General features: G+C 44.4%; 1 protein-coding gene across 1 annotated transcript; it reads left to right on the top strand.

Annotated features, from left to right (window-relative positions):
- The first annotated feature begins 4,440 nt into the window (after positions 1–4,440).
- rpl7l1 (ribosomal protein L7 like 1) lies at positions 4,441–13,528 on the top strand. Its single transcript, XM_023953236.1, has 6 exons — positions 4,441–4,575; positions 4,856–4,964; positions 5,032–5,195; positions 11,391–11,528; positions 11,594–11,703; positions 13,106–13,528. Exons 1-6 carry the CDS (start codon positions 4,562–4,564, stop codon positions 13,312–13,314), a joined length of 744 nt encoding a protein of 247 aa, XP_023809004.1. The 5' UTR covers positions 4,441–4,561; the 3' UTR covers positions 13,315–13,528.
- Positions 13,529–14,171: the final 643 nt, after the last annotated feature.

The following is a 14,171-nucleotide window of genomic DNA, read 5'->3' as shown; positions in this document are numbered from 1 at the left end:
AGATGCTCCATCTGAGGAGCAGCACACCCTGGAGCAACAAGTGATCCACTATATGAGAAGTAAAGACATTCATCTGGACAGTCGACACATCTCAGCATGCCACACTCTGCCAAGTAAGGAGAAAAAAAGAAGAATCCTGCGATCATTATAAGATTTGTGAACAGAACGCACAAGGTGGAAATCCTAAAGGAGGCAAAGAAACTGAAAGGCACTGGAGTTAATTTAAATGAGCACCTGACCAAGAAAAACTCAGAAATTGCTTGGACATGTCGTATCCTGAAAATGCAACATAAAATACAAGAAAATACTGGACCAGGAATGGAAACGTGTTCATAAAACTAAATGGATCACCAGAAGCTAAAGTGGTGGCAGTGAGACAAGTGAAAGACCTGGATCAGAACAAATGACAAACTCTAAAGTTCTATTTTGTTTAGAGTCTACTGACAGAATCAGACTGTGGACTATTCTGTAGAGAGCAGGACTTCATTTTCAGCACAAATGACTGACTCAGTGGTGAGTGAAAACACTTCTAAGTTTGATTATACAGAGCATGGACTTTATGATTTTGATAATGATGTGGATCCAGACACTCATGTGTTTAATAAGTTCAAGGATACCTGCAGATATTACTGCGAGGAACAACTCAGTGAAGTTAAAACTGAGGGAAAATTTTCTGTTATTCATTTTAATTGTAGAAGTCTACCAAGAAATTTTGATAAAATTAAATCTTTTTTTGGACACATTTAAAGGAAAATTTAAAGTAATTGCTCCGTCAGAGACATGGATAATTAAAGGGAAGGAAAATAATTTGAAAGTTGAAGGTTATGATTTGTATTTCAATAGCAGAACAAATAGGATTGGGGGGGGTTGCCCCTTACATTGACAATGGTTTAAAATGGAAACCAGTAAAATAAAATACATGACTTCTGCTATGGATGATTTAATGGAAAGTGTTGCTGTGGAAATAGAGTTACAAAAAAACACAAATATGACTGTTGGATGTGTAGATAGGAAACCAGGATCAAAAATTGAAACTTTTAAGGAAAATTTAGAAGATATGTTAAGTAATCTAAACCAACATAAACAATTAATAATTTGTGGAGACTTCAGTATAGATCTCATAAAACTTGATTCACATTTACAAACATCTGATTCATTATATAATAAAGGACTGTATGATTTTGATTACAAAGCCTAGCAGAATAACAACAATAGTGCAACTTTAATAGACAACATTTTTACCAATATTTTGGAAAGAAATTGTGGCTTAGTAATTAATGACATAAGCGATCACTTGCCTGTATTTGCTATATTTGACTTTAAATTGCCAAAAAAGTCAGCAGAAATCCCCCAAATATATAAAAGAATAAGGAATGATGAAACTGTGAACGCTTTCAGAAACGATCTCATGAATCAGGACTGGAACGTATACAGATGATGTAAACGGTGCATATGAGGCTTTTCTGAAACGTCATTTAGATCTTTACAATAGACACTGTCCAGAAGTTCTAAGTAGACCTAAATCTAAAAACAACAGAAAACCCGGGATAACAAAGAAAAACAAACTCTATAAGGACTTTTGAAACTTAAGAACAGCAGCAGCTGAAAAACGTTATAAGGTTTACAGAAACAAGTTAACAAATGTATTGAGACAAGCTGAGAAGAAATATTATCACAGGATTCTGTATGAAAATAAACATAACATAAAGGCTACGTGGAATATTCTGAATAAAGTAATAGGAAATAAGAACAACCTCACTTCTTCCTTAAAGACAATGTGGTCATTAAAAAGCAAGAAGACATGACAAATGAATTCAATTCATTTTTTGTAAATATAGGACCCAATTTAGCAGAAAATATTACATGCAATATACAATCAAAAGATATTATTGAAAATAAAAACTGAATTTCCCAATCTATGTTTTTATCTGATGAGACTGAAAATGACATTTTGACTTTAGCAAACTAAAATACAAGTCCTCAAAGGACAGTGACGGGATTGACATGAAAATAATCAAAATGACCATAGATTGTGTTGTTAATCCACTACATCATATCTGTAACCTTTCACTGAAATTGGGAATTTTTCCTGAGAAGTTATTCCTTTTTTTAAAAATGGAGACAGACATACTTTTAATAATTACAGACCAGTATCATTACTTCCTCAATTTTCTAAAGTTTTAGAAAAGTTGTTTGTTAACAAACTAGACGCTTTATTGAAAAAAATAAATTGTTAAGTGAGAATCAGTTTGGGTTTGGTTCTAAAAGGTCTGCAGGTTTGGCTAGAATGAAAATAGTTGAAGAAATTTCAACAGCAATCGACAAAAAGAAATACACAACAGGAGTTTTCATGGATTTAAAGAAGGCTTTTGACACCATAGATCCTTCTATCCGGATTTCTAAACTATATTCATCTGGGGTTAGAGGAATCGCCCTGAACTGATCACCAGTTATTTAAAAAACAGACAACAATATGTACAGTTTGGAGGAAATAAGTCTGATCTCATGAATATTATTGTGGAGTTCCACAAGGCTCAATTGTAGGACCTAAACTTTTTATTTGACATATAAATGATATTTGTGATATTTCTAAGTTGTTACAGTTTGTTTTATTTGCTGATGATACTAATTTTTCTGTTCTGGGGATAATCTGAAAACCTGAGCTAAAAGTATTGAAATGGAAATGATAAAACTCAAAATGTGGTTTGACTACAATAAACTATCTTTGAATCTAACAAAAACAAAGTTTATGGTGTTTGGTAATAAAAACAGAACAGAAGTGACTTTGTCCATTGATGACATAAACATAGAACAGCTGTCTGAATTTAAATTTTTAGGGATTATGTTGGACGACAAATTAACATGGAAATCTCATACATTTGATGTAAAAAATAAAGTAGCCAAGAGCCTTTTTGTTCTGAACAAATCTAAATATATTTTACCATGTCATATTATACACATGTTATATTGCTCTTTGGTTTTAGCTTATTTTACATATTGTATTGAAGTGTGGGGAAATACATATGAAACTAATATAATGTCCTTAATTCTATTACAGAAGAGAGCTACTATTGTTCATAAAGCTAATTTTAGAGATCACACAAATGAACTTTTCATTAAGTCAGGTTTATAACAACTTAAAAACATAATTGAATTGCAGACCTTATTAGTTATATTTAAAGCCAGAAACAGAGATTTACCAGAAGACTCATAAAAGCTTTTTATTTTTACCACAGGAGATGAAAATCATAGGAGAAAATTTGATTTCAAACAACAGATTGCTGGAACAACATTAAAGCAAAAGTGTTTGTCTATAGCAGAGGTAAAAATGTGGAATTCCCAGGAGAATCAGTTAAAACGTGGTCAAAATATTATTCAAGTTAAACGGATGTATAAAGCTAAACAAATTAGTTTGTACAAACTTGACTGTTGAATGGAATGTTTGGAATGTATGAATTAAATGAATGGAATGTATTTACTGTGTAGTGTTTAAACTGTACATTGTGAAATCTGAGCACAGGTGATGGTGAGAGAAATGTAAATATGATGTTTAAAAGGGAGCAGATAATTATAAGAATTGTGTTCTTCAATTCTGCTCCCTTCTAATCATGAAAATGTTCAATATGTAAGAGAAACATGTAAATATTTGAACATCAATTTTCATGAATAAATAAATGAATGAAAAATGAAAATGAAAAAACCCAAATCCGTCCAGACAGGCAAAGGGAATGATATCCCAGAATCCCTTGCGGTGCCGATCTAACAGCAGCACCAAAGTTACACCTACTTAATTGAATTAATTTGAACGAAAGGAAAATAATTGTCTAAAAAACTATGTGTTATTTTTAAGGTGACCTAACAAAAAATGGTTTATCTTAACTGAAGCAAATAATTAAGTTAGATCAAAGTAAAAGTTTCTCTTTCCAACATCCATTTGTGGTCTTATCACCCTCTCATGGTGGAAAAAGTATTATCTGAGCTTCTTCATCCACTAAATCATCTTCAAATGGACACGCCATGCTGCTTCACCTCTCTGAAAACAAACTAACCTTCAACTAAACCTGCTCCAGACCAGGTTATGTTCAGAGCATGAGTTGCCATGGTAACTTGATCTACCCTGAAACATACCTCCATTTCTGGAACTGAAAGCTGAGGTTATCCACTTCCTTAGCCTCAAACTTATCGTGGGAGCTAGCAGAACCTGCCTTCTGGAATACCCCCCAGGATTGGTTACACCTGGCTAAATGAATCCGTGTCTGCTCATCCTGGCTTGGTCTTTGTGCAACCAATTAAGCCTGGAAGCACATCTTTTGGCTTCATTGAGCTCAGCTCAGTCATTTATCCCGGATGTCTTAATTCTAATTTTGTGCAACAGGCCTCTGGTTATTGAGGAGAATCTAAGGGTGTTTTTGTTTTGTTTTTTTCCGGTATGGTTGGTAGGTAGTCCCCACTCTGACCCACACTCCAACGCAGTAGGTGGCGGTAATGCACCTTTACGCTGGTGCCTCCCGCCAATAAAAGCACAAGAAGAAGAGTGAGCCGGAAGGAGACGAGCGGAATCATGGCTGAACCGGAGTGAGTGTTTTGGTCTTTCATCCTCGTCCATCCTCGGTCTGTGTCCGTCTAATGGTCCGTGTGACCGCGGTATCAGCCAGCCGGCTTTCATTGAGGGGGGGGGGGGGGTCCGTTCACGATCCTCCATTACGGAGCTCAAATGAATTTTATAAGGGTTTCCAAAACCCCGCACGGGGACAGCTGTTTCGGTGCCAAAAACACGCATCTGTGACATTTTTATGCTGAAGGTCGATCAGCTGTTTGAGCGGAAACACAAACGTCTGCTGTCCTGCTGCTGCAGGTCCCAGAAGGTCATCAAGCTGGTCCCAGAGTTCCTCCTGAAGAAGAGGAAAGCCTATCAGGCCATCAAAGCCACCCAGGCCAAGCTCGCACTGCTGGAGAAGAGGAAGGTGGGTAATGTAGTCCTGTTGGCCTGGACTACAAACAAGGGGCCCGTCCTGTAACATTTCTCTTCAGGTCGCTAGAGGGAAGCCACTAAACTTCAAGCGTCTGGAGGATTTCCTGAAGGATGGACACATCAAGCACCGAGACGAGACCCGGATCCGGAGATCCAAACACCGGCCGGCGCCTGCTCTGCCCCCGGCGGGGAACAAGTTGGCCTTTGCCGTCCGCATCAGAGAGTGAGTGGACCTGCACCTCCTCCACAGTGGAACGTCAGGTTAAACGCAGAGGAACGTCAGGTTATGCACAGAGGAACGTCAGGTTATGCACAGAGGAACGTCAGGTTATGCACAGAAGAACGTCAGGTTATGCACAGAGGAACGTCAGGTTATGCACAGAGGAACGTCAGGTTATGCACAGAGGAACGTCAGGTTATCCACAGAGGATCGTCAGGTTATCCACAGTGGAAGGTCAGGTTATCCACAGTGGAAGGTCAGGTTATCCACAGTGGAAGGTCAGGTTATCCACAGAGGAACGTCAGGTTATCCACAGAGGAACGTCAGGTTATCCACAGTGGAAGGTCAGGTTATGCACAGAGGAATGTCAGGTTATCCACAGAGGAACGTCAGGTTATCCACAGAGGAACGTCAGGTTATCCACAGTGGAAGGTCAGGTTATGCACAGAGGAATGTCAGGTTATCCACAGAGGAACGTCAGGTTATCCACAGAGGAACGTCAGGTTATCCACAGTGGAAGGTCAGGTTATGCACAGAGGAACGTCAGGTTATGCACAGAAGAACGTCAGGTTATGCACAGAGGAACGTCAGGTTATGCACAGAGGAACGTCAGGTTATGCACAGAGGAACGTCAGGTTATGCACAGAAGAACGTCAGGTTATGCACAGAGGAACGTCAGGTTATGCACAGAGGAACGTCAGGTTATGCACAGAGGAACGTCAGGTTATGCACAGAAGAACGTCAGGTTATGCACAGAGGAACGTCAGGTTAAACGCAGAGGAACGTCAGGTTATGCACAGAGGAACGTCAGGTTATGCACAGAAGAACGTCAGGTTATGCACAGAGGAACGTCAGGTTATGCACAGAGGAATGTCAGGTTATGCACAGAGGAACGTCAGGTTAAACGCAGAGGAACGTCAGGTTATGCACAGAGGAACGTCAGGTTATGCACAGAGGAACGTCAGGTTATGCACAGAGGAACGTCAGGTTATCCACAGAGGAACGTCAGGTTATCCACAGAGGAACGTCAGGTTATCCACAGAGGAACGTCAGGTTATGCACAGAGGAACGTCAGGTTATGCACAGAGGAACGTCAGGTTAAACGCAGAGGAACGTCAGGTTATGCACAGAGGAACGTCAGGTTATGCACAGAGGAACGTCAGGTTAAACGCAGAGGAACGTCAGGTTATGCACAGAGGATCGTCAGGTTATCCACAGAGGATCGTCAGGTTATCCACAGAGGAACGTCAGGTTATCCACAGAGGAACGTCAGGTTATCCACAGAGGAAGGTTAGGTTATCCACAGTGGAAGGTCAGGTTAAACGCAGAGGAACGTCAGGTTATGCACAGAGGAACGTCAGGTTAAACGCAGAGGAACGTCAGGTTATGCACAGAGGAACGTCAGGTTATGCACAGAGGAACGTCAGGTTATCCACAGAGGAACGTCAGGTTATCCACAGAGGAACGTCAGGTTATGCACAGAGGAACGTCAGGTTATGCACAGAGGAAGGTTAGGTTATCCACAGAGGAACGTCAGGTTATCCACAGTGGAAGGTCAGGTTATCCACAGTGGAAGGTCAGGTTATCCACAGAGGAACGTCAGGTTATCCACAGAGGAACGTCAGGTTATCCACAGAGGAACGTCAGGTTATCCACAGTGGAAGGTCAGGTTAAACGCAGAGGAACGTCAGGTTATGCACAGAGGAACGTCAGGTTAAACGCAGAGGAACGTCAGGTTATGCACAGAGGAACGTCAGGTTATGCACAGAGGAACGTCAGGTTATCCACAGAGGAACGTCAGGTTATCCACAGTGGAAGGTCAGGTTAAACGCAGAGGAACGTCAGGTTATGCACAGAGGAACGTCAGGTTAAACGCAGAGGAACGTCAGGTTATGCACAGAGGAACGTCAGGTTATGCACAGAGGAACGTCAGGTTATGCACAGGACGTTATGCACAGAGGAACGTCAGGTTATGCACAGAGGAACGTCAGGTTATGCACAGAGGAACGTCAGGTTATGCACAGAGGAACGTCAGGTTATGCACAGAGGAACGTCAGGTTATGCACAGAGGAACGTCAGGTTATGCACAGAGGAACGTCAGGTTATGCACAGAGGAACGTCAGGTTATGCACAGAGGAACGTCAGGTTATCCACAGTGGAAGGTCAGGTTATCCACAGAGGAACGTCAGGTTATCCACAGAGGAACGTCAGGTTATCCACAGTGGAAGGTCAGGTTAAACGCAGAGGAACGTCAGGTTATGCACAGAGGAACGTCAGGTTAAACGCAGAGGAACGTCAGGTTATGCACAGAGGAACGTCAGGTTATGCACAGAGGAACGTCAGGTTATCCACAGAGGAACGTCAGGTTATCCACAGTGGAAGGTCAGGTTAAACGCAGAGGAATGTCAGGTTATGCACAGAGGAACGTCAGGTTAAACGCAGAGGAACGTCAGGTTATGCACAGAGGAACGTCAGGTTATGCACAGAGGAACGTCAGGTTATCCACAGAGGAACGTCAGGTTATGCACAGAGGAACGTCAGGTTATGCACAGAGGAACGTCAGGTTATGCACAGAGGAACGTCAGGTTAAACGCAGAGGAACGTCAGGTTATGCACAGAGGAACGTCAGGTTATGCACAGAGGAACGTCAGGTTATGCACAGAGGAACGTCAGGTTATGCACAGAGGAACGTCAGGTTATGCACAGAGGAACGTCAGGTTATGCACAGAGGAACGTCAGGTTATCCACAGAGGATCGTCAGGTTATCCACAGTGGAAGGTCAGGTTATCCACAGTGGAAGGTCAGGTTATCCACAGTGGAAGGTCAGGTTATCCACAGAGGAACGTCAGGTTATCCACAGAGGAACGTCAGGTTATCCACAGTGGAAGGTCAGGTTAAACGCAGAGGAACATCAGGTTATCCACAGTGGAAGGTCAGGTTAAACGCAGAGGAACGTCAGGTTATGCACAGAGGAACGTCAGGTTAAACGCAGAGGAACGTCAGGTTATGCACAGAGGAACGTCAGGTTATGCACAGAGGAACGTCAGGTTATCCACAGAGGAACGTCAGGTTATCCACAGTGGAAGGTCAGGTTAAACGCAGAGGAACGTCAGGTTATGCACAGAGGAACGTCAGGTTAAACGCAGAGGAACGTCAGGTTATGCACAGAGGAACGTCAGGTTATGCACAGAGGAACGTCAGGTTATCCACAGAGGAACGTCAGGTTATCCACAGAGGAACGTCAGGTTATGCACAGAGGAACGTCAGGTTATCCACAGTGGAAGGTCAGGTTAAACGCAGAGGAACGTCAGGTTAAACGCAGAGGAACGTCAGGTTATGCACAGAGGAACGTCAGGTTATGCACAGAGGAACGTCAGGTTATCCACAGAGGAACGTCAGGTTATGCACAGAGGAACGTCAGGTTATCCACAGAGGAACGTCAGGTTATCCACAGTGGAAGGTCAGGTTAAACGCAGAGGAATGTCAGGTTATGCACAGAGGAACGTCAGGTTAAACGCAGAGGAACGTCAGGTTATGCACAGAGGAACGTCAGGTTATGCACAGAGGAACGTCAGGTTATCCACAGAGGAACGTCAGGTTATCCACAGAGGAACGTCAGGTTATGCACAGAGGAACGTCAGGTTATGCACAGAGGAACGTCAGGTTATGCACAGAGGAACGTCAGGTTATGCACAGAGGAACGTCAGGTTATGCACAGAGGAACGTCAGGTTATGCACAGAGGAACGTCAGGTTATGCACAGAGGAACGTCAGGTTATCCACAGAGGATCGTCAGGTTATCCACAGTGGAAGGTCAGGTTATCCACAGTGGAAGGTCAGGTTATCCACAGTGGAAGGTCAGGTTATCCACAGAGGAACGTCAGGTTATCCACAGAGGAACGTCAGGTTATCCACAGTGGAAGGTCAGGTTATCCACAGTGGAAGGTCAGGTTAAACGCAGAGGAACATCAGGTTATCCACAGAGGAACGTCAGGTTAAACGCAGAGGAACGTCAGGTTATCCACAGAGGAACGTCAGGTTATGCACAGAGGAACGTCAGGTTATCCACAGAGGAACGTCAGGTTATCCACAGAGGAACGTCAGGTTATCCACAGTGGAAGGTCAGGTTATCCACAGTGGAAGGTCAGGTTATCCACAGTGGAAGGTCAGGTTATCCACAGTGGAAGGTCAGGTTATCCACAGTGGAAGGTCAGGTTATCCACAGAGGAACGTCAGGTTATCCACAGAGGAACGTCAGGTTATCCACAGTGGAAGGTCAGGTTATCCACAGTGGAAGGTCAGGTTAAACGCAGAGGAACATCAGGTTATCCACAGAGGAACGTCAGGTTAAACGCAGAGGAACGTCAGGTTATCCACAGAGGAACGTCAGGTTATGCACAGAGGAACGTCAGGTTATCCACAGAGGAACGTCAGGTTATCCACAGAGGAACGTCAGGTTATCCACAGTGGAAGGTCAGGTTATCCACAGTGGAAGGTCAGGTTATCCACAGTGGAAGGTTAGGTTATCCACAGTGGAAGGTCAGGTTATCCACAGAGGAACGTCAGGTTATGCACAGAGGAACATCAGGTTATGCACAGAGGAACATCAGGTTATCCACAGATGAACGTCAGGTTATGCACAGAGGAACGTCAGGTTAAACACAGAGGAACGTCAGGTTATCCACAGTGGAAGGTCAGGTTATCCACAGTGGAAGGTTAGGTTATCCACAGTGGAAGGTCAGGTTATCCACAGAGGAACGTCAGGTTATGCACAGAGGAACGTCAGGTTATCCACAGAGGATCGTCAGGTTATCCACAGTGGAAGGTCAGGTTATCCACAGTGGAAGGTCAGGTTATCCACAGTGGAAGGTCAGGTTATCCACAGAGGAACGTCAGGTTATCCACAGAGGAACGTCAGGTTATCCACAGTGGAAGGTCAGGTTATCCACAGTGGAAGGTCAGGTTAAACGCAGAGGAACATCAGGTTATCCACAGAGGAACGTCAGGTTAAACGCAGAGGAACGTCAGGTTATCCACAGAGGAACGTCAGGTTATGCACAGAGGAACGTCAGGTTATCCACAGAGGAACGTCAGGTTATCCACAGAGGAACGTCAGGTTATCCACAGTGGAAGGTCAGGTTATCCACAGTGGAAGGTCAGGTTATCCACAGTGGAAGGTCAGGTTATCCACAGTGGAAGGTCAGGTTATCCACAGTGGAAGGTCAGGTTATCCACAGAGGAACGTCAGGTTATCCACAGAGGAACGTCAGGTTATCCACAGTGGAAGGTCAGGTTATCCACAGTGGAAGGTCAGGTTAAACGCAGAGGAACATCAGGTTATCCACAGAGGAACGTCAGGTTAAACGCAGAGGAACGTCAGGTTATCCACAGAGGAACGTCAGGTTATGCACAGAGGAACGTCAGGTTATCCACAGAGGAACGTCAGGTTATCCACAGAGGAACGTCAGGTTATCCACAGTGGAAGGTCAGGTTATCCACAGTGGAAGGTCAGGTTATCCACAGTGGAAGGTTAGGTTATCCACAGTGGAAGGTCAGGTTATCCACAGAGGAACGTCAGGTTATGCACAGAGGAACATCAGGTTATGCACAGAGGAACATCAGGTTATCCACAGATGAACGTCAGGTTATGCACAGAGGAACGTCAGGTTAAACACAGAGGAACGTCAGGTTATCCACAGTGGAAGGTCAGGTTATGCCTGTATCGTCTCTCAGTCCTCCCTTCTTCCAGCTCCGTTCTTCCACAGAAACCGCTCTGACCACAGGGATTAGTGAGCAGTTCCTTCATGGGAACATTAATAAAATCATCTGGTATATGACAGAGCTGACATATCTATGCATGTAGCCTCCCAGCGGGACTCATTTCCTCTTCCTGTATTCCAACACTGCTGCGGATGTGTGAATGATTCATTCTGACTGGAAGGCCACCATGTGAACGTTTGTTAGAAACAGACTAAGTTTTTCTGGGCCCACGAACACGCTTGATTCTGATCCGACCATTGATCCCATCAACATATTTTGCTCATGTAACCACGGCTTATGGTGTCGACTGGCAGCGTGGCGGGGGTGTGGCGGGGGCGTGGCATCACCATGGTGTCTCTCCATGGTGATGCCGGTCTGTCGGCACGACCCTACTTGTCTGAGGAGAACCCTGACCAGTGTGGTGCTTGTGGCCCCCCAGGATCAAAGGCGTCAGCCCCAAAGTCAGGAAGGTGGTGCAGATGATGAGGCTGAGGAAGATCTTCAGTGGAGCCTTCATCAAGATCAATAAGACGTCCGTGGCCATGATGAAGGTGGTGGAGCCGTACGTGGCGTGGGGGTGAGTTCCTCGGCCCGCTCTCCTTCCGCTTTGGGTTCTTTGATGTTTATCGGTTCCGCTCTCAGGTTCCCTAACCTGAAGTCGGTCCGGGAGCTCATCCTGAAGCGAGGTCAGACGAGGATCGGCAGGAGGCGGGTTCCTCTGACGGACAACGCGCTGATCGAGCAGCACATGGGTACGTCTTTTCAAAATAAAACACATCTTTGTGCTTAGAGCTGTGACGGTGTCGAATTTTTCATCACCGTGGTGATGAACCACCAGGGGGCGCGGTGTCGCGGTTAACCAACAACCAACAACTACATATTTAACTTGTGAACTAACTATAGGTGTTGTAGATTGACTGTGTGTGAGCGCGGAGCGTCTTGTGTAGGAATAGTAGGAAGGCGCGCACACGTGTGTTGGGGGTGTGTGTTGATTCTTCTGCAGCGGACCGCTCTGGAGCTGCACGCAAGTTTCACCTGTGCTCTCTGGTACAGACATCTTCTCAGAATATTATTTATTGCCCAGTAATAAACAGACTGCAGACGCTGTCACCTTTCCGGTAGCCGTGAAGCCTGACAGCCATGAAGAACGCGGGGCAGGAGGCTCCGCCTCTGTTTATACAGACACGTAACGTTACGCTGCAAAAAATAGTTCCCAAAGAAAACATGTAGTGATTTTCATGGAAATCTAACAGTGCGCGTTCATGTTTGGTGTTACGGATTGAAGGAGGACAGTTACACCCCCCCCCCCCCCCCCCCAACACAAAATCCTCCGGTGGGCGGCCGTGTCGCGCACTTAGGAACGCACGCAGCTTGTAATGGAAATGAATACAATGGAAATTAATAATTAGAAAGCAGTAAATTTGTCGTATTTCCTCACGAGACGGAAACTTCTGTTGTAGAATAAGGATGTGTGCTTCTGAAAGCGCGCGCCTGTTTGTGTAAACGGAGCCGCGTGCAGCGCGAAGGCAGACACTGAGAGCACGAGCGGTGGGAGAAAAGGAGACAACAGTCTGAAAGAAAGAAAGTCTGAACACTAGCAGAAAAAGGAAATTATCAGCAAAGATGAACGTGTTTATTATAGTTCCAAACACGCACCAAAAAAAAAAAAAAAAAGTGCGTCAAAAAAGTGCGGTGATGCGGTTATCGTCACAGCCCTATTTGTGCTTGCACTGAAGTCTTTTCAGAATAAAGTTTTAGAAATTGAGAACAAAGATGGAAAAAGAAACTTCCTGCTTGTTGGACACGAATATGAATGTCTCTGCTATAGGCTCCGCCTCCACAAAGACTCTATTTTGTAATTCCAGCAGATTTTCTCGGGTGAAACTTTTTTTCCCTACTTTTCTGGAAATAACAGTAGAACCAACAACAGTTCTGATCATACGGAACATTCTACAGTAAACAGCGTCACAGAGCTGCAAGGAACCCGTCTGAGCCGTCAGAACCAGTGGTTCTGGTCGTGGTTCCTGATTGGTCCGTCTAAGCCCCCGCCCTAAAACCTGCTGTGATTTCCCCCATGGGGGGTTCTGGTGGGGTTCCTGTGCGTGTGTCCTTTTGGACCTCCTGCTCACATGCAGAACCTTCTGCCCCCCCCAGGTAAACATGGGATCATCTGCTTGGAGGATCTGATCCATGAGATCTTCTCAGTGGGGAGGAGCTTCCGGCCCGCCAACAACTTCCTGCTGCCTTTCCGTCTGTCGGTGCCGCGTCACGCCGCACGCGACAAAGCGGGTCTCCTGAAGGACCTGGGGGGGCCGGGCTTCCGCGGCGCCGACATCAACGCCATCGTCAGACTGTTGAACTGATCCGGACCGCAGCTGCTGTGGGTTTGAGGAGAACCGGACCACAGTTCTGCTGCTCCATGACTCGCCCCAGATTACACCCAGAAACTTTGCTGGAGGGGTCACCGTGCACGTGTGTGCACGTGTGTGCACGGCGGAGGAAGACTTCTGCTCCTGCAGGAGCTCCTGAATGAACACTTCCTATAAGAAGACGACTAAATAAAGTTTTTCTACTAAACTGAACGTCCCATTCTGTAAACCGGGGGGGCTAAAGACCCCCCATACCCAGAGTTGCTGGTTCATCAGCTAAAACGGAATGGATTCTGAATGTGGGGGGGTCATAGTGCTGGGAATTTACTGGGGAGGGGTCCGGTTCAGCTGAGGACTTTTTCTGTTTTACCTCCAGCAAACTGTATGAAGCTTGTTTTATTTATAAGAACGGATGATTTATTTGACTTATTTATAGAAACTAATTTATTTGACTTATTTATAGAAACTGATTTATTTGACTTATTTATAGAAACTGATTTATTTGACTTATTTATAGAAACTGATTTATTTGACTTATTTATAGAAACTGATTTATTTGACTTATTTATAGAAACTGATTTATTTGACTTATTTATAGAAACTGATTTATTTGACTTATTTATAGAAACGGATGATTTATTTGATGTAAACCTTCAGAATGAATCTTTGTCGGTTTGACTTTTGCGTTCAGCACCAGAACATCCCAGATTTTGAACTAAATCTGTTGTTCATATGATAGTTTTCTGGAGGAAGTGTAACGGCTGCATTGTGTGCATGAGGATGGAGTTTGGTGCTGGTCGTCAGGCAGATCTCGTGGGATGAATTTGGCGCAGGTTTGGAATTTCCGCTCC

Source organism: Oryzias latipes, chromosome 24 (assembly GCF_002234675.1).
Source record: "Oryzias latipes chromosome 24, ASM223467v1".
Lineage (NCBI taxonomy): Eukaryota > Metazoa > Chordata > Actinopteri > Beloniformes > Adrianichthyidae > Oryzias > Oryzias latipes.
The sequence above is the reverse complement of the archived record's forward strand: the minus strand, read 5'-3'. Positions and strand labels throughout refer to the sequence as shown.